The sequence below is a fragment of the Mobula hypostoma genome, chromosome 3 (assembly GCF_963921235.1).
Source record: "Mobula hypostoma chromosome 3, sMobHyp1.1, whole genome shotgun sequence".
NCBI lineage: Eukaryota > Metazoa > Chordata > Chondrichthyes > Myliobatiformes > Myliobatidae > Mobula > Mobula hypostoma.
Window position 1 is genome coordinate 165871640 of NC_086099.1, and position 21792 is coordinate 165893431.

The 21792-nt window shown below is 41.5% G+C and overlaps 1 protein-coding gene across 1 annotated transcript in view; it reads right to left on the bottom strand.

Moving 5' to 3' along the window:
• The window catches only part of hacl1 (2-hydroxyacyl-CoA lyase 1), a 116428-nt gene that overhangs the window by 70396 nt on the left and 24240 nt on the right, over window positions 1-21792 (bottom strand). The window contains exons 9-11 of the mRNA XM_063044050.1: window positions 18056-18191; window positions 4125-4230; window positions 1960-2043 (exon numbers count right to left, since the gene is read on the bottom strand). Of these exons, the coding sequence (XP_062900120.1) occupies window positions 1960-2043; window positions 4125-4230; window positions 18056-18191 (326 nt within the window). The remainder of the gene's footprint in view (window positions 1-1959; window positions 2044-4124; window positions 4231-18055; window positions 18192-21792) is intronic.

Genomic DNA, 21792 nt, shown 5'->3' on the forward strand with positions numbered 1-21792 from the left:
TTTATTTTAATTTTTAGAGTGCTAGGTAGCTGCTTAGAAGAGTCCATGGCTGCTGATTGTTGGGACAAGGTTTGAGGTGTCGGTGTATTTATAAAGCTTTGAAATTTGCATCACCTGGCCTTTCCTAACGATGATTGTGAACAAGCCATAGCCCTAACAAGCTAATTAAGGTCTGAGACCTTGGTAAAAGTTATATGAGAGTTCAAATCTCTTGGGGTGCCTAAACTTTTGCATGGTGCTCCTTTCCTTTTTTCCCCACTCTAAAATTGTACAAAACAAAAATAATACACTATCCTTGCTTAAAATGTTGAAAAGAATATTCCATCTTTAACTTTATGACTTTTGGAGATCAGTTCATCTTCTACTCACTTAACTATTCACAGTAACAGAAAGTTTGACCAGGGGTGCCTGAATTTTTGCATGCCACTGTACAAACTCTGTACTCTCAAAGTTTCACTTTTGAAGGCCTCACTTTTACCAAGTACACCTTTGCAGAAAACAACCTGCCCAATCCACACTTGCCAGATCTTTTCTGATACCATCAAAATTGGCCTTTCTTCAATGTAGAATCTTTTTCCTACTTGCTTTGAAACTAATGACATTATGATCACTAGATGCAAGGTGTCCCGCGACACAAACTGCGGTCATCTGCGTGTTTCATTCCCTAATAGCAGATCAAGTATTGCACACTCTCTCCTTGGGACTTCTATGTACTGATTAAGGAAACTTTCCTGAACACATTTGACAGACTCTATCCCATCTAGTCTTTTTACCACATGGGAGTCCCAATCAATATGTGGAAAGTTAAAATCACCTACTATAGCAACCTTATGTTTCTTACAAAAGGCTTTGATCCCTCTACAAATTTGTTACTCTAAATCCCTAGGACTGTTGAGTGATCTGTAATTTCACTCCATTAACATGGTCATACGTTCCTTATTCCTCAGTTCTACCCATAACACCTCACTAGACAAGTTCTCCAGTCTGTCCTGACTGAGCACTGTTTATTCATTTCCATAGGTGCTGCCTGACCTGCTGAGTTCCTCCAGCATTTTGTGTGTTTTGCCTTGAATTTCCAGCATCATCAGATTTTCTTGTGCTTGTGATCTTACCAACTTGAGTTCAACCCATGAATGAAGTTGGTAGGGACTAAAAGAAAATGGTATAATCAAGCATGTCAAGGGCTTCAAACTGGTTGATAAGAACTAGGAATAGTTACAGCATTCATTTACAGCTTTTGGAAGAGGCATTTGGAAACAGAAAGAAGCAGTACTCAAGAAGAAGAATTGTTATCAATATCACCAGAAGCCAAAACTGCAAATGTTAGAAATCTGATATAAAAGTTTAAGATCTCAAAATGTCAGGGAGCATATATGGAAAGAAAACAGAATAAAGTTTTCTTAGTAAGTATCTTTACCTGAGATATAAACTCTGCTTCACCTTAAACAGATCACGTCTAACCTATACGATATTTCTGGCATTTAGTTTATAGCCACAAAAGGAAAGTTGGATATTTAACAGTTTCATGGGTAAAGGGCTGAGAGTGTGGGATATTAGCTTAATGAAACCATGGAAGAAATTCAGGGCTAAGGTGGGGAGGATTGATTGGCTTGATACGCCAAAGGAAGGGGGCTGAAGCACAAAAGGATCTCAACATTCGTGACAAAGTCTATGAGTTCTTTGTACTTTTATCAGAAGTGAGGAATCAGAAATTACATTGAAGATGATAATTTGCAGTGCAGAAAAGAAACTAGAGGTTGTCCTTGTATTTTTGGAGTGTCTTCAAATAGGGTGAAGGCTTGGCTGAGAACAGTAGGCCTTGATAACACTTTGTGTGGCCCAGTCAGATGTGCCATTGACCAAAATATTGTTGCCGTTGCTGAAAACATTTTCAGGGAGTGTGTAAGAAAGCAAAGGGATGGAAAACCCAAGTAATTATGAAAAAGAAAAACACATTACCTGCTGAACAACAGATTTCACATCACCAAGTAAGGCAATAGCAGGTCTCACATTATTTCCTAATTCTTCGGCACAAATGTCAACCTAAATAAAGCATATAGAAGTTAATGTTTAACTTCTAAAGAGTAATAACACATTTAAAACACATTAGACAAAATATAATTAAAATGAGATGAGAGGGGAAGAAAACAAATGTTAAAGTTCCAAAATACAGAAAATGTTTGAAACACACACCAGGTCAATATGCACCTGAGAGAACCAAAAGCAATAAATATTTTAGGGAGGGATGTATTGTACTTGAAAGTTATTTTCTATTTCTCTCAGGAATCGCATTGCACTTTCAACATTTTTCTGCTCAGGTTAAAATAGCAATGCCTTCTTCAGTGATCGACAATCCCCTATTAACATGCACAGTAACATTCCAACATCAAATTTCAATTTGGGGAAAAAGAAATCAGACTTCTGAACAAGGTCAGATATAAAGCATTTCCTAAAGCTGCTGGAAACTGAAATACTTATTTTCCAATTCTTTAAGAATAAACTGATGCCTCTGCCTCACCAAAAATAAAGTGTTATAGTTTACTGCATGTCTTGTTTTATAATCAATTTTAGCTCCGGCATTTTCCCACTTCTTCGAGCAGACTAGCGTCAGAATTGCTTTGAGGCACACGATGGTTTAAATTGTAGATCTAATAATGTCAAACACTCTCCTCCTCCACAAACATTCCATAAATTAAATTTCTCTTCAATGCAGTGTACACAATAGCATGCTGCAGTGCCATTTGTTAACCACGACAGGGAAGAAAGGAAATTAATCTCTTCCTAAGGCTCCAATATTCTACCTCTCGGGCTGCTTAGTAGCTCACCTAAAAATGGCAGAATTACTCCTATTTCTCAACATCCAGCTGTCATAAATGGAAAGATCTTAATGGAAGATGGAACCACTGTATGGAGGTGCAACGGTGAGCATTGAATTGCCATGCTTGAGGCCCAAGTATATTTTAATTACCAGGGCTCATTTCTATTAATGTACATCAAACTGGGTGACACTGTGGTGTAGCCATTAATATAATGCTATTACACTACCATCGACCTGGATTCAATTCACTCCGCTCCCTGCAAGGAGCTTGTACATTCTTCCCTTGGCCATGTGGGTTTTCTCCAGGTGCTCCAGTTTCCTCCCAAATTCCAAAGATGTATGGGTTAGTATGTTATCTGGTCACAGGCTGAGGGTAGCAGACACCAACAGAATCAACAAACTCATTCATAACGCCAGTGATGTTGTGGGGATGAAACTGGACTCTCACGGCTGTCTAAGTTGCATGCCATCTTGGACAATGTCTCCCATCCACTACGTAATGTACTGGTTGGGCACAGGAGTACATTCAGCCAAACTCATTCCACCGAGATGCAACACAGAGCGTCATAGGAAGTCATTCCTGCTTGTGGCCATCAAACTTTACAACTCCTCCCTTGGAGGGTCAGACACCCTGAGCCAATAGGCTGGTCCTGGACTTATTTCCTGGCATAATTTACATATTACTATTTAATTATTTATGGTTTTATATTGCTATATTTATACTCTATTCTTGGTTGGTGCAACTATAACCAAAACTAATTTCCCTCAGGATCAATAAAGTATGACTAGGACATGGGTGCAATTGAACAGCATGGGTTCATTGGGCCAGAAGGGCCTGCTACCATGCATGATCTCTAAATAAATAAAAATATAAATAAGTTCCAAATTATCCTCATATTGGTCATCAGGTTACCAGCAGTCTGTGCAAGGAATCTACCTAAATGCACTTTTGAGTTACCTGGACTTGCAGCAGGTAAGGGTGGATACTGATTCTTATTAAGGGAAGGCATCCTGGTTGTCAAGCATTCCTTGCAGTGAAAAATTCTTCTACAATGGTGTGGTGACCCCCTTGTGATATGCACTTTATGCACTTATTTGAAGGTCAACATTTCAATACGAGAAAACTAGAGTGCGTCACTCAGAGAGATAAATGGCTTAGAAATGAAATTATCTTAGAACAATCTAAATAAACACACTAGAGGAGAATACAAATTAAACATACAGTATAGTTGAAGGCAAACATCAGCACCATGAATTTAGAAACTGACCAGAACAGCATACTTATCAATGTTTTAGCATACAATACCTGTATGATTTTCACATCTGATCGGAACCGTGGCGGATGGCCAAAATGCAACATCCAGTTTAACCTGGCTCCCAACAGCAGAATTACATCTGCATTCGACAAGGCTCTGAGGAATAATAAAATGTCCTGAAAATTATTTCAGGTTGCAGACTAATTAATGATATATCCCTGAATTACTATTTTCTGGGGAAGAAAATAGGCCCTCAAAATATTCTAGAGCTTCGCAACCTTGGGATCACGTAGATTAAACGTGGCAACTCTGGTCTTTTGTGACTCTAATCATGTTAGACCTTTTGTTCCTCACTTGCAGAGTAACTAATTCACTGCCAGTATCATTTTGGGGTCACAAAACATTTCCACAATGCAACTAGAATAATGCTTAAGATTAAGAGGCAATGCAGTTTAACAAAACATTTGATACAACTTTTTTCTAGTACTGTCATCCTACAAGAAGCAAGTTGGCAATAATCCATTATAAAAATGCCGCGTCAGTAAATGCAATATGAATTACATTTCAGAACCATGAACTGGGTCCAGATTTCTGAGAGAAAGAAATAGGCAATCAAAAAATGACAAGCAGAGCCAGCAATCACTTCTACCTACTAAATTAGACAATTTCTTTCTTGTAAATAAAATACAGATTGGGAGAATAATTAAAAGAAAATACACATAAGATTTACTATAGAACCTACCTACACTGCAATAGATCTGGGGATAAGCGCTTTCAGCCGTAAGGTTTACTGGAAAAGCTGTAGCTCTTCCTCTGGAGCACAGAAGGTTGGGAGGAGATTAATCAGAGGTGTACAAGATCACGGCTGGCTTAAATTGTGTAAAGACAGTGAAGCCGTTCTATTAGTGGACAGTTCAAGGACCAGGAGCAGAGATTGCAAATTTTGCCAAAGCATCATTCTTAATGGAACTCACTTCAAATCTGATGATGGTGACAGAATCAAAAGGAAAATGGAGGGCCCACTCTGGAGAGGGCAGAAGAATAAGACTGGACTAAACTGCACCAGAAAAATGGCAGGTATAGTTTAATCCAGACAAGTGTGAGGTGTTACATTCAGGGAAGTCATGTTAGAATAAAGTACAGAGTAAATTGCAGGATCCTTCGGATCACAGAAGTCAGAATCCGGTTTAATATCACATGCGTAGCATGGCTCAAAGGGCTAGATGGGCCCATTTGACACAGTACCTCTAAACAAATAAATCACTGACATGTGTCGAGAAATTTGTTGTTTCATGGCAGCAGTACAGTGTCATACATAAAATACTACAAATTACAATCACACATACATTATAAAATGTAATTAGGTTGGTTCATTGTACATTCATTAATGGGTGATGGAGGTCCTTAATGATAGATGCTGCCTCCTTGAGGTATCAACTGTTGAAGATGTCCTCAGGGACATACTGCTGTGGAGATCAGTACCTACGATAAAGCTGGCAGAATTTCAAAGTTCAAAGTAAATTTTATCGAAGTACATATGTCACCATATACAACCCTGAGATTTATTTTCTTGCGGGCACAATCAATGAACAACCACGAAATTACGGAGTTTAACCAGAGTGCAGAAGATAACAAACTGTGCAAATACAAAAAGAAGAAATAATAACAATAAATAAATCAACAATAAATATCACTGCCTTTAAAGAGGGTGAACCCTGGCAAGGCAGAAGATCCTGGTGGAGTACCTGGTAAGGCTCTGAAACCCTGTGTCAACCAACTAACGAGTATTCAAAGACATTTTCAACCTCTCACTGCTACAGGCAGAAGTTCCCACTTGCTTCAAAAAGGCAACAATTATACCAGTGCCTAAGAAGAATAATGTGTGCTGCCTTAACGACTATCGCCCGGTAGCACTCACATCGACAGTGATGAGATACTTTGAGAGGTTGGTTATGACTAGACTGAACTCCTGCCTCAGCAAGGACCTGGACCCATGGCAATTTGCCTATCGTCACAATAGGTCAACGGCAGATACAATCTCCATGGCTCTTCACACAGCTTTAGACCACATAGATAGACATCACAAACACCTACATCAGGATGCTGTTCATCGACTATAGCTCAGCATTTAATACCATCATTCCCACAATCCTGATTGTGAAGTTGCAGAACCTGGGCCTATGTACCTCCCTCTGTAATTGGATTCTCAACTTCCTCATTGCAAGACCACAGTCTGTGCAGATTGGTGATAACATATCCTCTTCACTGAAGATCAACACTGGTGCACCTCAGGGGTGTGTGCTTAGCCCACTGCTCTACTCTCTGTATACACATGACTGTGTGACTAGGCATAGCTCAAATACCATCTATAAATTTAGTGATGATACAACCATTGTTGGTAGAATCTCAGGTGGTGATGAGAGGGCGTACAGGAGTCAGATATGCCAACTAGTGGAATGGTGCCGCAGCAACAAATTGGCACGACGTCAGTAAGATGGAAGAGCTGATTGTGGACTTTAGGAAGGGTAAGACGAATGAACACATACTAATCCTCATAGAGGGATTAGAAGTGGAGAGAGTGAGCAGCTTCAAGTTCCTGGATGTCAAGGTCTCTGAGGATCTAACCTGGTCCCAACATATTGATATAGTTATAAAGAAGGCAAGACACCGGCTATATATTTGCCCTCACCCGCATCTCCTCCATTTCCCGCACTTCGGCTCTCACCCCATCCTCCTGCCACCACAACAGGGACAGAGTTCCCCTTGTCCTCACCTACCACCCCACCAGCCTCCGGATCCAACACATTATCCTCCGCAACTTCTGCCACCTTCAACAAGACCCCACCACTAAGCACATCTTTCCCTCTCCACCTTCCACAGGGATCAGTCCCTCCGCAACTCCCTGGTCCACACGTCCCTCCCCACGGATCTCCCACCCGGCACTTATCCCTGTAAGCGCAAGTGCTACACCTGTCCCTACACCTCCTCTCTTGCCACCATTCAGGGCCCCAAACAGTCCTTCCAGGTGAGGCAACACTTCACGTATGAGTCTGTTGAGGTCATCTATTGCATCCGGTGCTCCCAGTGCGGCCTCCTCTACATCGGTGAAACCCGACGCAGATTGGGGGACCGCTTCGTCGAGCACCTCCGCTCCGCCCGCCAAAACAGACAGGATCTCCCTGTAGCCACCCACTTCAACTCTGCTTCCCACTCCCATTCAGATATGTCCATACATGGCCTCCTCTACTGCCATGATGAGGCTAAACTCAGGTTGGAGGAGCAACACCTCATATACCGTCTAGGTAGTCTCCAGCCCCTTGGTATGAACCTAGAATTCTCCAACTTCCGGTAATTCCCTCCCCCTCCCTTCCCCCATCCCTATGTCACTCTGCCCCTCCCCCAGCTGCCTACCACCTCCCTCTTGGTTCCGCCTCCCTCTACTACCCATTGTGTTTTCCCCTATTCTTTCTTCACCTTTCCTGCCTATCACCTCCCTGCCTCCCCTCCCCCACCCCTTTATCTTTCCCCTTACTGGTATTTCTCCTGGAACCTACAAGCCTTCTCCTTCCCACCCTCCCCCCATCTTCTTTATAGGGCCTCTGCCCCTTCCCCCTACAGTCCTGACGAAGGGTTCCGGCCTGAAACGTTGACCGATCTTTTCCACAGATGCTGCCCGACCTGCTGAGTTCCTCCAGCATGTTGTGAGTGATACTTTATTAGGAGTTTGAAGTGATTTGGCATGTTAACAAATACACTCAAAAACTTCTATAGTTGTACCATGGAGAGCACTCTGACAGGCTGTATCACTGTCTGGTAATGAGGGGCTACTGCACAGAACTGAAAGATACTGCAGAAGGTTGTAAATCTAGTCAGCTCCATCTTGGGCATAGCCTACAAAGTACCCAGGACATCTTAGGAGCAGTGTTTCAGAAAGGCAGCGTCCATTATTAAGGACCTCCAGCAACCAGGGCATGCCCTTTTCTCACTGTTACCATCAGGTAGGAGGTACAGAAGCCTGAAGGCACATACTCAGAGATTCAGGATCAGCTCCTTCCCTTCTGCCATCCAATTCCTAAATGGAATTTGAAGCTTTGGACACTACCTCACTTTTTTTAAATATACAGTATTTCTGTTTTTGCACACTTTTAATAATCTATTCAATATAAGTAATTGATTTACCTGTTTATTTATTGTTTTATTTTATTTATTATTAATTTTTTCTCTCTCTGCTAGATCCACGACTGTGCTGCAACACACAGTTCGAAGCACATCATCAAGTTCGCCGATGACACGACCGTGGTGGGTCTCATCAGCAAGAACAATGAGTCAGCATACAGAGAGGAGGTGCAGCAGCTAACGGACTGGAGCAGAGCCAACAACCTGTCTTTGAATGTGAACAAAACAAAAAAGATGATTGTTGACTTCAGGAGGACATGGAACGACCACTCTCCACTGAACATCGACGACTCCTCCGTAGAGATCGTTAAGAGCACCAAATTTCTTGGTGTTCACCTGGCGGAGAATCTCACCTGGTCCCTCAACACCAGCTCCATAGCAAGGAAAGCCCAGCAGTGTCTCTACTTTCTGCAAAAGCTGAGAAAAGTCCATCTCCCACCCCACCCCCATCCTCTCCACATTCTACAGAGAATGTATTGAGAGCATCCTGAGCAGCTGCATCACTGCCTGGTTCAGAAATTGCACCATCTCGGATCACAAGACACCACAGTGGATAGTGAGGTCAGCTGAGGAGATCATCCGGGTCTCTCTTCCCGCTATTACAGACATTTACACCACACCCTGCATCCGTAAAGCAAGCAGCATTATGAAGGACCCCACGCACCCCTCATACAAACTCTTCTCCCTCCTGCCATCTGGCAAAAGGCACCGAAGCAGTCGGGCTGTCACGACCAGACTGTGCAACAGTTTCTTCCCCCAAGCCATCAGACTCCTCAATACCCAGAGCCTGGACTGACACCAACCTTCCGCCCTCTACTGTGCCTATTGTCTTGTTTATTATTTATTGTAATGCCTGCACTGTTTTGTGCACTTTATACAGTCCTGGGTAGGTCTGTAGTCTAGTGTAGTTTTTGTGTTGTTTTACATAGTTCAGTGTAGTTTTGTATTGTTTCATGTAGCACCATGGTTCTGAAAAACATTCTCATTTTTACTGTGTACTGTACTAGCAGTTATGGTCAAAATGACAATAAAAAGTGACTTGGCTTGACTTAAGTATTGCATTGAACTGCAGCTGCTAAGTTAACAAATTTCATGTCACGTGCCAGTGATAATAAACCTGATTCTGATTCTAATTCTGAGAACATGAGAGGAAGGATCCTTGAAAGTGAGTCCATAGGTTGTGGTAACATTTCAATGATGGGGCAAGTGAAGTTATCCCCTCTGGTTCAAGACCCTGGTCGTTGAGGAGTCATAACTATTCCTGAGTGGTGTGAATCCTGAGACTCCTGTACCTTCTTCCTAATGGCAGCAATGTGAAAAGAGCATGTCCTGGGTGGTGGGGGTCTCTGATGATGGATTCTACTTTCCTGTGACAGCATTTCATGTGGATGTGCTCAATGGTTGGGAGGGCTTTACCCATGATCGACTTAGCCATATCCATTATTTTTTGTAGGATTTTTTCACTCAAGGGCATTTTATGTTTCCATACTGGGCTGTGATGCAGCCAGTCAATATAATCTCCACCCCACATCTACAGAAGTTCGTCAAAGTTTTAGGTGTCATGCCAAACCATGGAAAACTCCTAAGGAAGCAGAGGCGCTGTCATACTTTCTTCGTAACTGCAGTTACATGTTGGGCTCAGGAGAGGTCCTCCAAAATTATTACACCTAGTAAAGTTGCTAAACTTCCCCACCTCTGATCCTCGATTGAGAACTAGCTTGCGCACCTTTGGTTTCCTTCTTCTGAAGTCGATAATCAGCTCCTTGGTCTTACTAACAGTGAGTAAGAGGTTGTTACAACTTCCTGCAGCTTTTTCCGATCCTGTACAGACAACCCTCCGTACCAGATGGTGATGTAACCAGTTAGAAAGCTGGTACATTTGTGGAAATTTGATAGAGCCTTCGGTGACATACCAAATCTCTTCAAACACCTAATGAAATATGGCCACTGGCATGCCTTCTTCGTAATTGCATCAATATGTTGGGTCATGATAGATTTTCAAAGATGCTGACACCTAGGTACTTGAAACTGCTCCCTCTTTCCATTGTGGACCCCTCAGTAAGTCGTGGGTGTGTGATTCCACGACTTCCCCTTCCCAAAGTTCACAATCAATTCCTTGGTGTTACTGACGTTGAGTGCAAGATTGTTGTTACAACACCACTCTACCAGCTGATCTATCTCCCTCCTATAAACTCATTACCACCTGCTAACAACAGTTGTATCATCTGCAAATTTAGAGAAGGCATTTCAGCTGTCTGTGGCCACAGAGTCAGGGTTGCAGAGAAAGTAAAGCAGGAGGCTAAGCATGCATCCTTAAGGTACACTGGTACTGACTGTCAGCGAGATATAAAGAGAGATCTTGGGGTACGAGTCCTGCGTCTTTGAAAAAGATATAAAGTAGGTTCACCAGGATGATTATCAGATTAAAGAGTATTAGCTATAGAGGTTGGACAAATTTGGATTTTTTTTTTGCTGGGGTACCAGACGCTGAGGGAAAATCTGATAGAAGTATATAAAAGTATGAAAGAGATAGATTGGGTAGACAGTCTTTTTTCCAGGATGAAAATGTCAAACACTAGAGGGCATAGTTTTAAGTGGGAAGGAGAAAGTTTAAAGGAAATTTGTGAGGGAATTTTGCTTTTTTTAAATAGACAGTGTGCCCCTGACTGAAGCGTCGCAGGAGAACACAGAACATCAGGAGCTGCCGGTTAGCTGCCGTGGGCTGTGTGTCCAGACAGCTGAGCCTTTCTGGGGCTGACTCTCTGGGCACAGAGCTCGGAAAAAGTGACGTAACAGACTTTTAACATCGTAAATCAGCAAGTTGATTGTTATGTCTCCCCTCTGGCTGTGAAACCTTTTTTCCCTTATTAGGGAGAGAGAGAGCCTGTGATATGTCGAATTACCGGGTGAACGAGCAAGTCTGTGTCATTATCGATGCTTGCTGCACGATTGAGTGCTCGGTGGACGGTGTAGATGCTTTTTTGCTGGTGGGGGAGGGGGGTCGTTGCCTTGCAGCTGCTTGTACGTGGGGGGGGAGCTGGTGGGGGATTTGGGGTTCTAACATTTAACTGTCATTCATTCTTTGGGGCACTCTGTTTTCATGGATATTTGCAAAGAAAAAATTTCAGGATGTACATTGTAAACATTTCTCTGACATTAAATGTACCTATTGAACCTCTTGGTGCCTTTGACATACCATTTCGCAAGGTGGTAGAAGCCTTTAAACATGTAAACAGTGGAACAGTAGAGGGATACACACCACCTGCAGACAGTTGGGATTAGTTTAGATTTATGGTCAGTGCAGACATGGTGGGCTCTCCTTGTGCTATATTGTTCTATGTTCCAAGTTCTTAAGCTATGTCAACTCTGGCACTCAGATCCTTTTGCAATAAAGGACATTTGCCTTTTATTTTACTTAAAGTTACGCACCGTTCTGGCACCACCCAGCAATTTAACCTTGGCTTAAACACGGGTCAATTTACAATGACCAATTAACCTCCTAACTGATTTGTCTTTGGACTGTGGGAAGACACCAGAGCACCCAGAAGAAACTTAAGCACATATGGGAAGCAACGTACAAACTTGCTTACAGAGGACACCAAAATTGAACTCCCAACACCCTGAGCTGTAATAGTATTGTGCTCACTGCTATGCTATAGTGATGCACCTAATTGCTTACTCTACCAGCATGTTATTCATAGCAACTATTCATAGACACAGAAACATAGAAAATAGGTGCAGGAGTAGGCCATTCGGCCCTTAAAGCCTGCACCACCATTCAGTATGATCATGGCTGATCATCCAACTCAGAACCCTGTACCTGCTTTCTCTCCATACCCCCGATCCCTTTGGTCACAAGGGCCATATCTAACTCCCTCTTAAATATAGCCAATGAACTATTTTTAAGGACATAGCAAGGTTTCAATTTAGACCTTTCAGTTTCTGAACATTTCAAATGTTCAAAGGTTCACTTATTATCTAAGTATGTATCCACATACAATTCTGAGATTCTTCTTCTCCAGATAGCCACAAAACAAAGAAAGAACATGAAAGTCATACAGAGAGAAACATCAAACCCACCCCCTGCATAAGAACAACATCCTGATCATCAATGCTCCAGACTCCCTTCACCGCATAAAAATACAAATAGAACGCAACAAGAATATTGACCTCCAAAACCCCTCCCCACACAAAAAAATACTAACAGAGCACAATAAGAACAACAACTCCCATACCCCCACCCCTGCACAACAAAACGGAAAGGAACAGGCGAAAAATACAGAATATAGAAACCATAAGTCTGAAAAAAGTCCACAATCTATAAACGCAATACTCCAATCCATCATGCAAAACCACAGTAACATCCTCCTTCACCACCAAAGGGAGAGACACAACGTTTTCACAGAGCACCAGAGTGTCCCACAGCGAGACACACAGAGATAGGCCACTCACAGACTCCTTCTCCGCAGCAATGGTAAGGAGAACAGTCTGTGCTGAACTCTTGTTCGCCTTCTGCATTCACCTCGATGTCTCAATCTTCCTCAATGCTTTAATCAGTAATTAATGGACACTTTCATCTATGAAATGGAGTTGAACATCAGCTCGCACCCTGTCTTGAAGTTTCTTCACATCAAGGGCATCAGAGTTAAATGACAATCTGCATTTCTATTTTGCTAAGTAGTTTGCTTCTCATTTTTCACCACATTTCCCCATTCTATTATGCTTCTATATCTATTCCAAAACTCTTTAAATCTTCCATGCCCTATGCTGTCACCTAGCTTTGAATCATCAGCAATCTTGGATATATTATCTTTGCTACCCTCATTCAATTATCAATATCAATTAAGCACATTTGGGAGTCCAGCACAGATCCTTGCGGCATCTTGCGTTCACAATCTCCCATCGATTATAATTCAAAAATGACTAAGTCATTCATTCTCAATCTGTATCAATACTACAAATCTAAATTTGTTAATCCCTTGTGTGTGCCTTCTGAAAGTCCAAAATCTACTAATTACAACAGTTTTACAATAGACTAAGCCACATTCAAGAACTCAATTGTGGATCTGAATAAATACACCATGGTTGTCACAGACTTATTAAAACAGTCGTAGACCACTGTGTACCTACAAAGTCATCAGAGCCTTCCCCAACCAGAAGCCCTGGATGAACCATGAGATCTGCAACAACTAAGTCATTGTAACTTTGGTGACCAGCAAAGTTAAAAAAGATCTAGGTACAATCCCCAGAAAGTCATCTCATGGGCAAAGTGGCAATTCCAGACTGAACTTGAATCAATAAAGAATGCTCAACAGTTTTGGCAAGGCTTGAATGCCATCACCTGTTATAAAGTAAACTCAAGCAACATAGGCAACCACAGAGCTTCGCTTCCAGATGAGATCAATGCCTTCTATGCTTACTTTAACTGTCAAAACATGGAAGAACCATCAAGAACTCCCACATGCCCTGCTGATCCTGTGACTTTAGTCCCTGAGGCCAACATATGAGCAGCCTTCAGGAGGATGAATCAACAAAAAGCATCCAGCCATGAAGGGGTACCTGGTCCAGTACTAAAGACCTGTGCTGATTAACTGGCCAAGTGTTCACTGAGATCTTTAACCCCTCACTTTGGCAATCTGAGGTACCCACCTGCTTCAAGCAGGTGTAACTTATACCAGTACCTAAGAGGAACATAGTAACCTGCCTCAATGATTATTGTCCAGTAGCACTTACATCCACAGTGAGAATTGTTTTAAGAAATTGGAGATGAAACATATCAACTCCTGCCTGAGAAGCGACTTGGATCCGCTCCAATTTGTCTACCAGCACAACAGGTCCACAGCCGATGCCATCTCATTGTCTCTTCATTCAACTCTGGAACATCTGGATAGTGAAGATGCATACATCAGGATGCACTTTATTGACTACAACTCAGCATTCAATACCATTATCAACTCAAAACTAATCAATAAGCTCCAAGACCTTGGCCTCAATACCTCCTTTTACAATAGGATTCTTGATTTCCTCACTTGAAGACCCCAGTCAGTTCAGATTGGCAAAAACATCTCCTTCACAATCTCCATTAGCACAGGTACACCACAAGGCTGTACGCATAGCTCACTTTACACATAATTGTGTGGCCAAGCACAGCTCCAATGCCATATTCAAGTTTGCTGATGACATCATTGTTGTAAGCCAAATCAAAGGTAGTGACGAATCAACATATAGAAGGGAGACTGAAAATCTGGCTGAGTGGTGCTATAACAACAACCTCTTACTCAATGTCAGCAAGACCAAGGAGCTGATTATTAGCTTCAAGAAGAGGCAACCAGGGGTCCGTAAGCCTCTCCTCACCGGAGGATCACACATGAAGCGGGTCAGCAATTTAAATTCTTTTGTATTTTGGAGGACCTGACCTGGGCCAGGCAATTAAGTGCAATTATGAAGAAAGCACAGCAGTCTCTCTACTTCCTTAAGAATTTAGGAAGGTTTGGCATTGTATATAAAACTTGACAAACTTCTATAAATGGCTCCATCAAAGCCTAATATGGAAACACTAATGCCCTTAAATGGAAAATCCTACAAAAAGTAGTGGATACAACCCAGTCCATCATGGGTAAGACTCTCCACACCATTGAGCACATCTACTCGAAGTGTTGTTGCAGGAAAGTAGCATCCATCATCAGGGACTCCCGCCATCCAGGCCATGTTCTCTGCTCGCTGTTGCCATCATGAAGGTGGTACAGGGGCCTCAGGACTCACCACACCAAGTTCAGGAACTTCCCTCAACTTCACTTGCCCATTTCTGAAATGTTCCCACAACCTATAGACTCACTTTCAAGGTTTCGTCATCTCATGTTCTTGATACTCATTGTCTATTTATTAGCATTATTATTCTTGTATGTATTTGTACAGTGTATTGTCTTTTGCACACTGATTGAACACCCAAGTTGGTGCAGTCTTTCATTGATCCTATTATGGTTATTATTCTATTATGGATTTACTGAGTACATCCCCAAGAAAAAGAATCTCAAGAGTCGTATATGGTGACATATATGTACTTCGATAATAAATTTACCTTGAACTTTGCCTACATTACTTCCCTTTCATATCCCAATGTCATTATTTATGCATCTTTAATACTTCCTTAATAATCAATTCTATCTCATCAGGTTTGCTGGTCTTTAGTTTCTCATTTTTCCCTCTCTCTTTCCTTAAACAGCATTGTAACATTTGCAACTTGTATCCACTATCTTCATATCCACTTCAGTTTTTCCTATCCTACTCATGCATTATGCTTCCCCTTTTCAATCAGTGTCTTTGTATTCTGAAATCTCCCAATCCTCATGCTTGTTGTTTCTTGTGGCAACACTGCAGTGAGTACAACTGTTTTCCTACTGAGGTTTGTTTTTGCCTTAAATGGGATATATATTACCTGTAAACTATGTACAAAACGTTAACTATTAGCTGTGGCTTGTTTACTCTCTCACATTTTAATGTAATTTCACAATCTATCATAGGCAACTCGCATCTTTGTCTTCGTGGTTTTCTTTAATCAGACAGAGAATGGTTTCAAAAAGGACTCAATTCACTTTCAATTTTTACATAAGATTCTATCAAATTATTAATTACTTTTTCCTTAAGGCTTCTTAACTACCAATTCAGCAAATAACCTGCTCTCATTTCATAATACCAGATCTAACATATCTTGTTCCTTCATGCACAAAGCAAAAAGGTTTTATATTTTGTACCTTCATATGCCTTCAATATGTTTTATGTTTCAAAAATGTGGGAAGATATAATTGGATCAGATGAACTGCTATAGTCCTGATTTCACATAGTTAACCAAGAACTGTGACCTTCTGCTCTAAATGAATATTAGGGAACATAAACAAATTTAAAGAAAGCAAATGCAAATGTTTAAGAGATGGCATCACCTTGTCCTGGCATAGCTATCTGCTCACATATATCAACATCTAAGTTTGTATAGATGATGAAAGGGTATACCTCTAATAGCAAAAATGGGTATTCCCAGTTAATATTCATGCATACAATTTTCAAAAGACCTCCCTGACTGCTTAAGCTGCCCACCTAAAAAAGTTCTTTTGTATGTTGGAAGACACTGCCTCTGACAATACTCTGGAATATCAGAATACATGTTACACTTTGCTTAGAGGTAACAATGAACATTTAACCCAGACAGCATTATAACACCACACCTTCCTTCATCAATGTTAACACAAGGTTCTAATGTTCTAATTTAAAATGGAATATGAAATAAAACAGACAAAATGCTAAAATTAAGAACACAGTAGTTTTAATATACAAAATTTAAACTGCCTAAACTCACTCCTTGAGCAATTGGAAACAAGTGAAATTTTCTTCAAAAATAATTAAGCAATTTCAAACCTTCACTTCAAATCCTCTCATGTTTATTTACCTCATTATTCAGAACAAACATCATAATTTTCAGCAAATGACACAAGAAAACTACACTTAAACTAGTTCATAATTAAAAATGTTGAACAATTGTGTGTCTGTTTGCTATTAGACAACCCCATCCATTTCATTTCAGTTCTTTGAAGTAAAACGTGCAACTTGATGTTCAGGCACGTAAATAGTTTTAAGTTACTTAACTGGAGTGGAAGTTATTTACATGGGTTTCTGTCAAATTTTAAATTACAGTGGTGAAAAGGAGCAGCTTTGAAGTAATTTCCAGCATGGGGTAATATGGGATGAATTGACAAAATTGTAACTATAGTTCACTCAAAGATCATTATATTTTTAGCCTTAATCATGGTGCACATGCCTTCAATATGTAGCAGAGATTAAAAAAGATGGAGATGGTAAAAGTTAAAGGGATTGTAGTGGATGGGTTAAGAAAGAAAGATGGAGAAAATTAATTGGCCGATATTTCCAGTCAACGACAAAACAATAGCATTTCCTACCAACCTTGCTAAAAGTTCTCCTTACAAATCCTGTGATCATTATTTCCACTTCTCTGATAGTTCGCATTGCCATGTACCAGTTCAGCTGGGCCTCTGGCATCCAGCAGTTGTGATGCAATCAAGTTGGCTGAGCAGCCAATCACAGCAAAGGCATGAAACTAATGGAAATTTTTAACTAAAACTGGAAAATGTTGGCAGTCAAGTAACATTTGGAGGTGGTGGGAACTTACAGGACAGAAGGGCAGCCAGTGCCCTCTTGAAGGGGAAATCTGAAGAACTCACAAACCTTGATTTTATCCTTGTCGTTAGCACCCTTGACTCGGGGCCACAGGAAAATATCTGATGCATTCACACTATCTGGATGAAGTCGACTGAAAAACAAAACCTTCAGTAACCGCTTAAGTATTTCTGCTCAAGTTTCAAACCATGGTAGAGTCAAATTCACAGAATTGACAAAGGAGAGCATGAGACTGATATTCTTGCCATGGGCAGATGGGAAAAGGCAAGTGCATGAATTGTGACGATGATAAGAAACATGGAGCGGATCAGTTAAAGGTAATATAATTTGGCAGCCACGAACATGTGAGCAATAGCAAAATGATGGCAAATACAGTGTATAAAGTACACAATTCAGATTAGTCCTGAAATGGAAACTTGACCTAAGCGTAAACTTAAGGTTGTTTAGTGCAGGGGTTCCCAACCTGGGGATTATGGACCCCTTGCTTAATGGTATTGATCCATGGCAGAAAAAAGGTTAGGAACTCCCGACTTAGAGATTGCTCAACATTCAGAATGTGTTGAAACCTCGAGTTGCTCTTGAAATTTGGAAAAATATCAGCTTTGTTTCAGGCACTAACCTGGATCTGGCTGCAGAGACACAGTTTATATGGTCGTCAGGTACCACACCTTTCCCCATTGGAGTAGGCAGAAATGGCAATCCACAGACATCTACAAGCTTCCTAATGTATTCCTCTGCACGAGAATAGGCTGCACCTTTAAGAAAAGGAAGGAATATGTCTTCCACGTCATGTATGCACCCATGAACAAATGCTTCCAATATAACCAGGATAAGAAAAAAAAAGCTTGGAAATTGTTCTGAGCTCTTTAAGGGTATATTAGCTCAATAGTGCAAATTTTTTCTTACGGACACAAAGCTGCAAAAAAATAACACACAAGACCCAAACCATTGTGCACAATAGATTGTCTACTTTGTGCATAAAAAACAACTTCATCTTCATGCTATACACAATCCAGGATGAGGTGAGATGGGGTTGCCCTGCACAGGAGTTTCAGGTCATTGGTCACAGTGGATCAAAACTACAAGGGGAAGGTTAGACACAGTGGGGAGAGCAGCTGGGAAGATGGGGAGGGCTCAACCTCACAGCTGGTAAGGCCAGGAAGGACCAGGGTCAGGTGTGTGGTAGATATAAACTAAGGAAATGACTGGTGAATATGAAGCTCATAATTGTGAGGTAGGGTGTCAGAGTTGTAATTTGGGATTAGGGTGTAAAAGAAAGCATGACCGTGTTGGTGAGGATTGGGGGAGACTGAAGGAGAAACATTGCAAGGAACCCATTCACTTTGAGTCTAGTCTCTCTGCCAGATTTCACTTCCTGGGACCAGATAGGATCTCCATTAAGTAACATAGAAGTCACCAACGCATGTGCTATGAATGCCTCTTTGTACATAGGTGGCCTGCACCATTCACAGCCACAGTGCACAGAAAAACATTCACAAAAATATTGCTAAACACCACAGCACAAGTCTAGAAGACCCATGTATTTGCACATCAGATCCATGGAGAAACCAGAAGGAACACTGCAGATGTTTCAGCTACAATTTTAATTAGCTGGTGTTGAGATCTTGTCCATGTTTTTTAATTGTTGCAAAGTTCAAGGGATGAGTATTAATCCTAAATTGAGTGGTAGGTGGTCCTTCATATTACTGTTTATTTACTCTTTTTATATAAACTAGAAACAGTAATTTATGTTTTTCCTGAGATGAATACATAATATCCTGGAAATTCCACCGTACAATAAACTATGTACAGCATGCCAAACGAATCTAGAGAGAAATTTCCAGCTCATCTAGAACAGGAAGTCGGGCAAGCAATCAACCAATTTAGAGATTCTAAAACAATAAAGTACACAATCTGACGGGTCAAGCAGCATCTGCAAAGGTAAAAGGAATAAATCAATATGTTGGGTTGAGATTTACAAGGATATTGTTTTACCATTGACATAGAGAAGTCAAATTCAAATTGGAAGAACAACATCTCATTTTGGGTATCTTCCAAACCAAAGGCACGAATATTGAGATTTCCAATTTCAGTAGCTCACACCTCCGGTGCAATCATACAATACAAACACTCACCTGCTCACCTAGTTACCTTCTCCTTTCATTCATCCCTCCCATTCCCTTCCCCCAGCTGGTTCCATCTGCTCATCACCCCCTTCCCAGCTGGGCCCATATATCATTTACCAGCATTTCACCTACCCACCCTCCCCGACCTAGTTCCATTTGCCCAACATTCCCTCCCCAAATGGTTCCATCGACCATCAATAACCCTCTATCCCACCTGCTGCATACTGATATATACAACCATATTCATGTCAGGTCACTCGTCTGAGTGCTACTGGTACCATGTAACCCAGTACTACCTGTCGCCAGGTTGGGTGGTTGGCAACTAAACTGGCTTCCCCACCAGGCTTGCCTGGTGAGGAGGGTGGCTAGACACCCTGCAGGACAAAAACAAGACCTGTCAAAGGGCAGTTGAACCCTCTCGTAGGGTCAATGGCCATCTAGCAAACATGTGCTGTGAAGTGCGGAAAGGGCATCCCTTACATCAAAGTTTGGTCTGGCCATTCACTGCAACAGAACTTCCCCCAGCCGTCTTGGACCCCACCATGCCGCTGGATCCGGAAGGGGATGTTGAGAGGGTGGGTCTGGACCTGTGCAACCCCCTACTCACCTAAAATCCATTCACACACATACTGTTCCTTTCTGAGGAGTGGGGTATAAACCCCACTAATTGACTGAAAGCAACCATCATCATCCTACGGAATGGATAGCCAGAGAGAGAGAGATATATATACAACTGATTCTTTCTTGTTCCCTCCCAGTCTTGATGTAAGGTGTCAACCCAAAATGTCAACGCCATTTGCTGAGTTCCTTCAGCATTTTGCATCTGTGGGTTAATACCATTTGCCTCCACAGATGCTGCTTGAACTATTGAGCTCTTTCAGCATTCTCCTTTTCATTCTAGATTTCCTTCGGCCCAACTCATTCATGCCAACCAAGGTGACTGGTCCCATTTGTCAGAATATGGCCCACATCACTCACAGCTTTTCCTATTCAGGCACTTATCCAAATGTTATAATTGTACCCAACTATACAGCTTTATCAAGCAGTTTATTCCATACACCCACCACCCCCTATGTGGAAAAAGCTTGCCCTTCAGCTTCTCTTTAAATCTTTTCTCTCAAACTTACACTCTAGCTTCAGACTACTCCCCACCGCCCCCCCGCCACCTTTGGAAAAAGGCTATGACCACCTAACTCATCTATACTCTGCATGATTCTATAAACCTCTACGATTCACCAATCAAATTAATCAGTCCCTCCTGAAAACTCAAAAACTCTAATCCCGGCAACATTCACATCAATATTTTTGCATCCTCTCTCACTTAATCACAGCCTTCCTACAGAATGGCGAACAGAACTATGCACAATACATCAGGTATACTGTCACTAAAGTCTGACAGAATAGTTACAAAATCCCCAACTGACGAACGCTAGCATGCACACATCTACTTCACCACCCTGTCTACTTTTATCACCTATTTCAGGGAGCTACGTACTTGTACCCCTGGCTCTCACTGTTGTATAAAACATCCCAGGGCCATGTCATAGAATCATCAAGCACTGCAGCCAGAAACAAGCCCTTCGGCCCATCTAGACCTTACTGCTGTTATTCCGACTAGTCTCATCAATCTGTATCTGCACCACAGCCCTCAATCCATGCACTTGTCCAAACTTTTTGCAAATGTTGCATTCGAGCACACATCCAACACTTCTGCTGGCAGCTTATTCCATACATGAACTATCCTCTGACTAAACCCTCCCAGGTTCCCCTTAAATATTTCACCTTTCACCTTTAACCTATGACTTCTAGGTCTAGTTTCCCTATCGCATAATTCTACCTCTCATAATTCTGTACACTGTACCTCTATAAAATCTCCTCTCATTCTCCTGCATTCCAAGGAAAAATGTCCTAACCTATTGAACTTCTTCCTATACCTCAGGTCCTTAAGTCCTTGTAAATTTTTTCTGGACTCTTTCAATCATATTGATATCTTTCCTGCAGGTAAATTACCAGAACTGCACACAATACTCCAAATTTGGCCTCACCAACATCTTATAAAACTTCCATATTACATCCCATCACCTACACCCAATAGTTTGATTTATGAAGGCCAATGTGCCACAAGCTATTTTTATGAATCCATCTACCTGTGAAGCCACTTTCAAAGAATTATGGATCTCTATTCCCAGATCCCTTATTTTCTACCACATTCTTCAATTCCCTACCATGC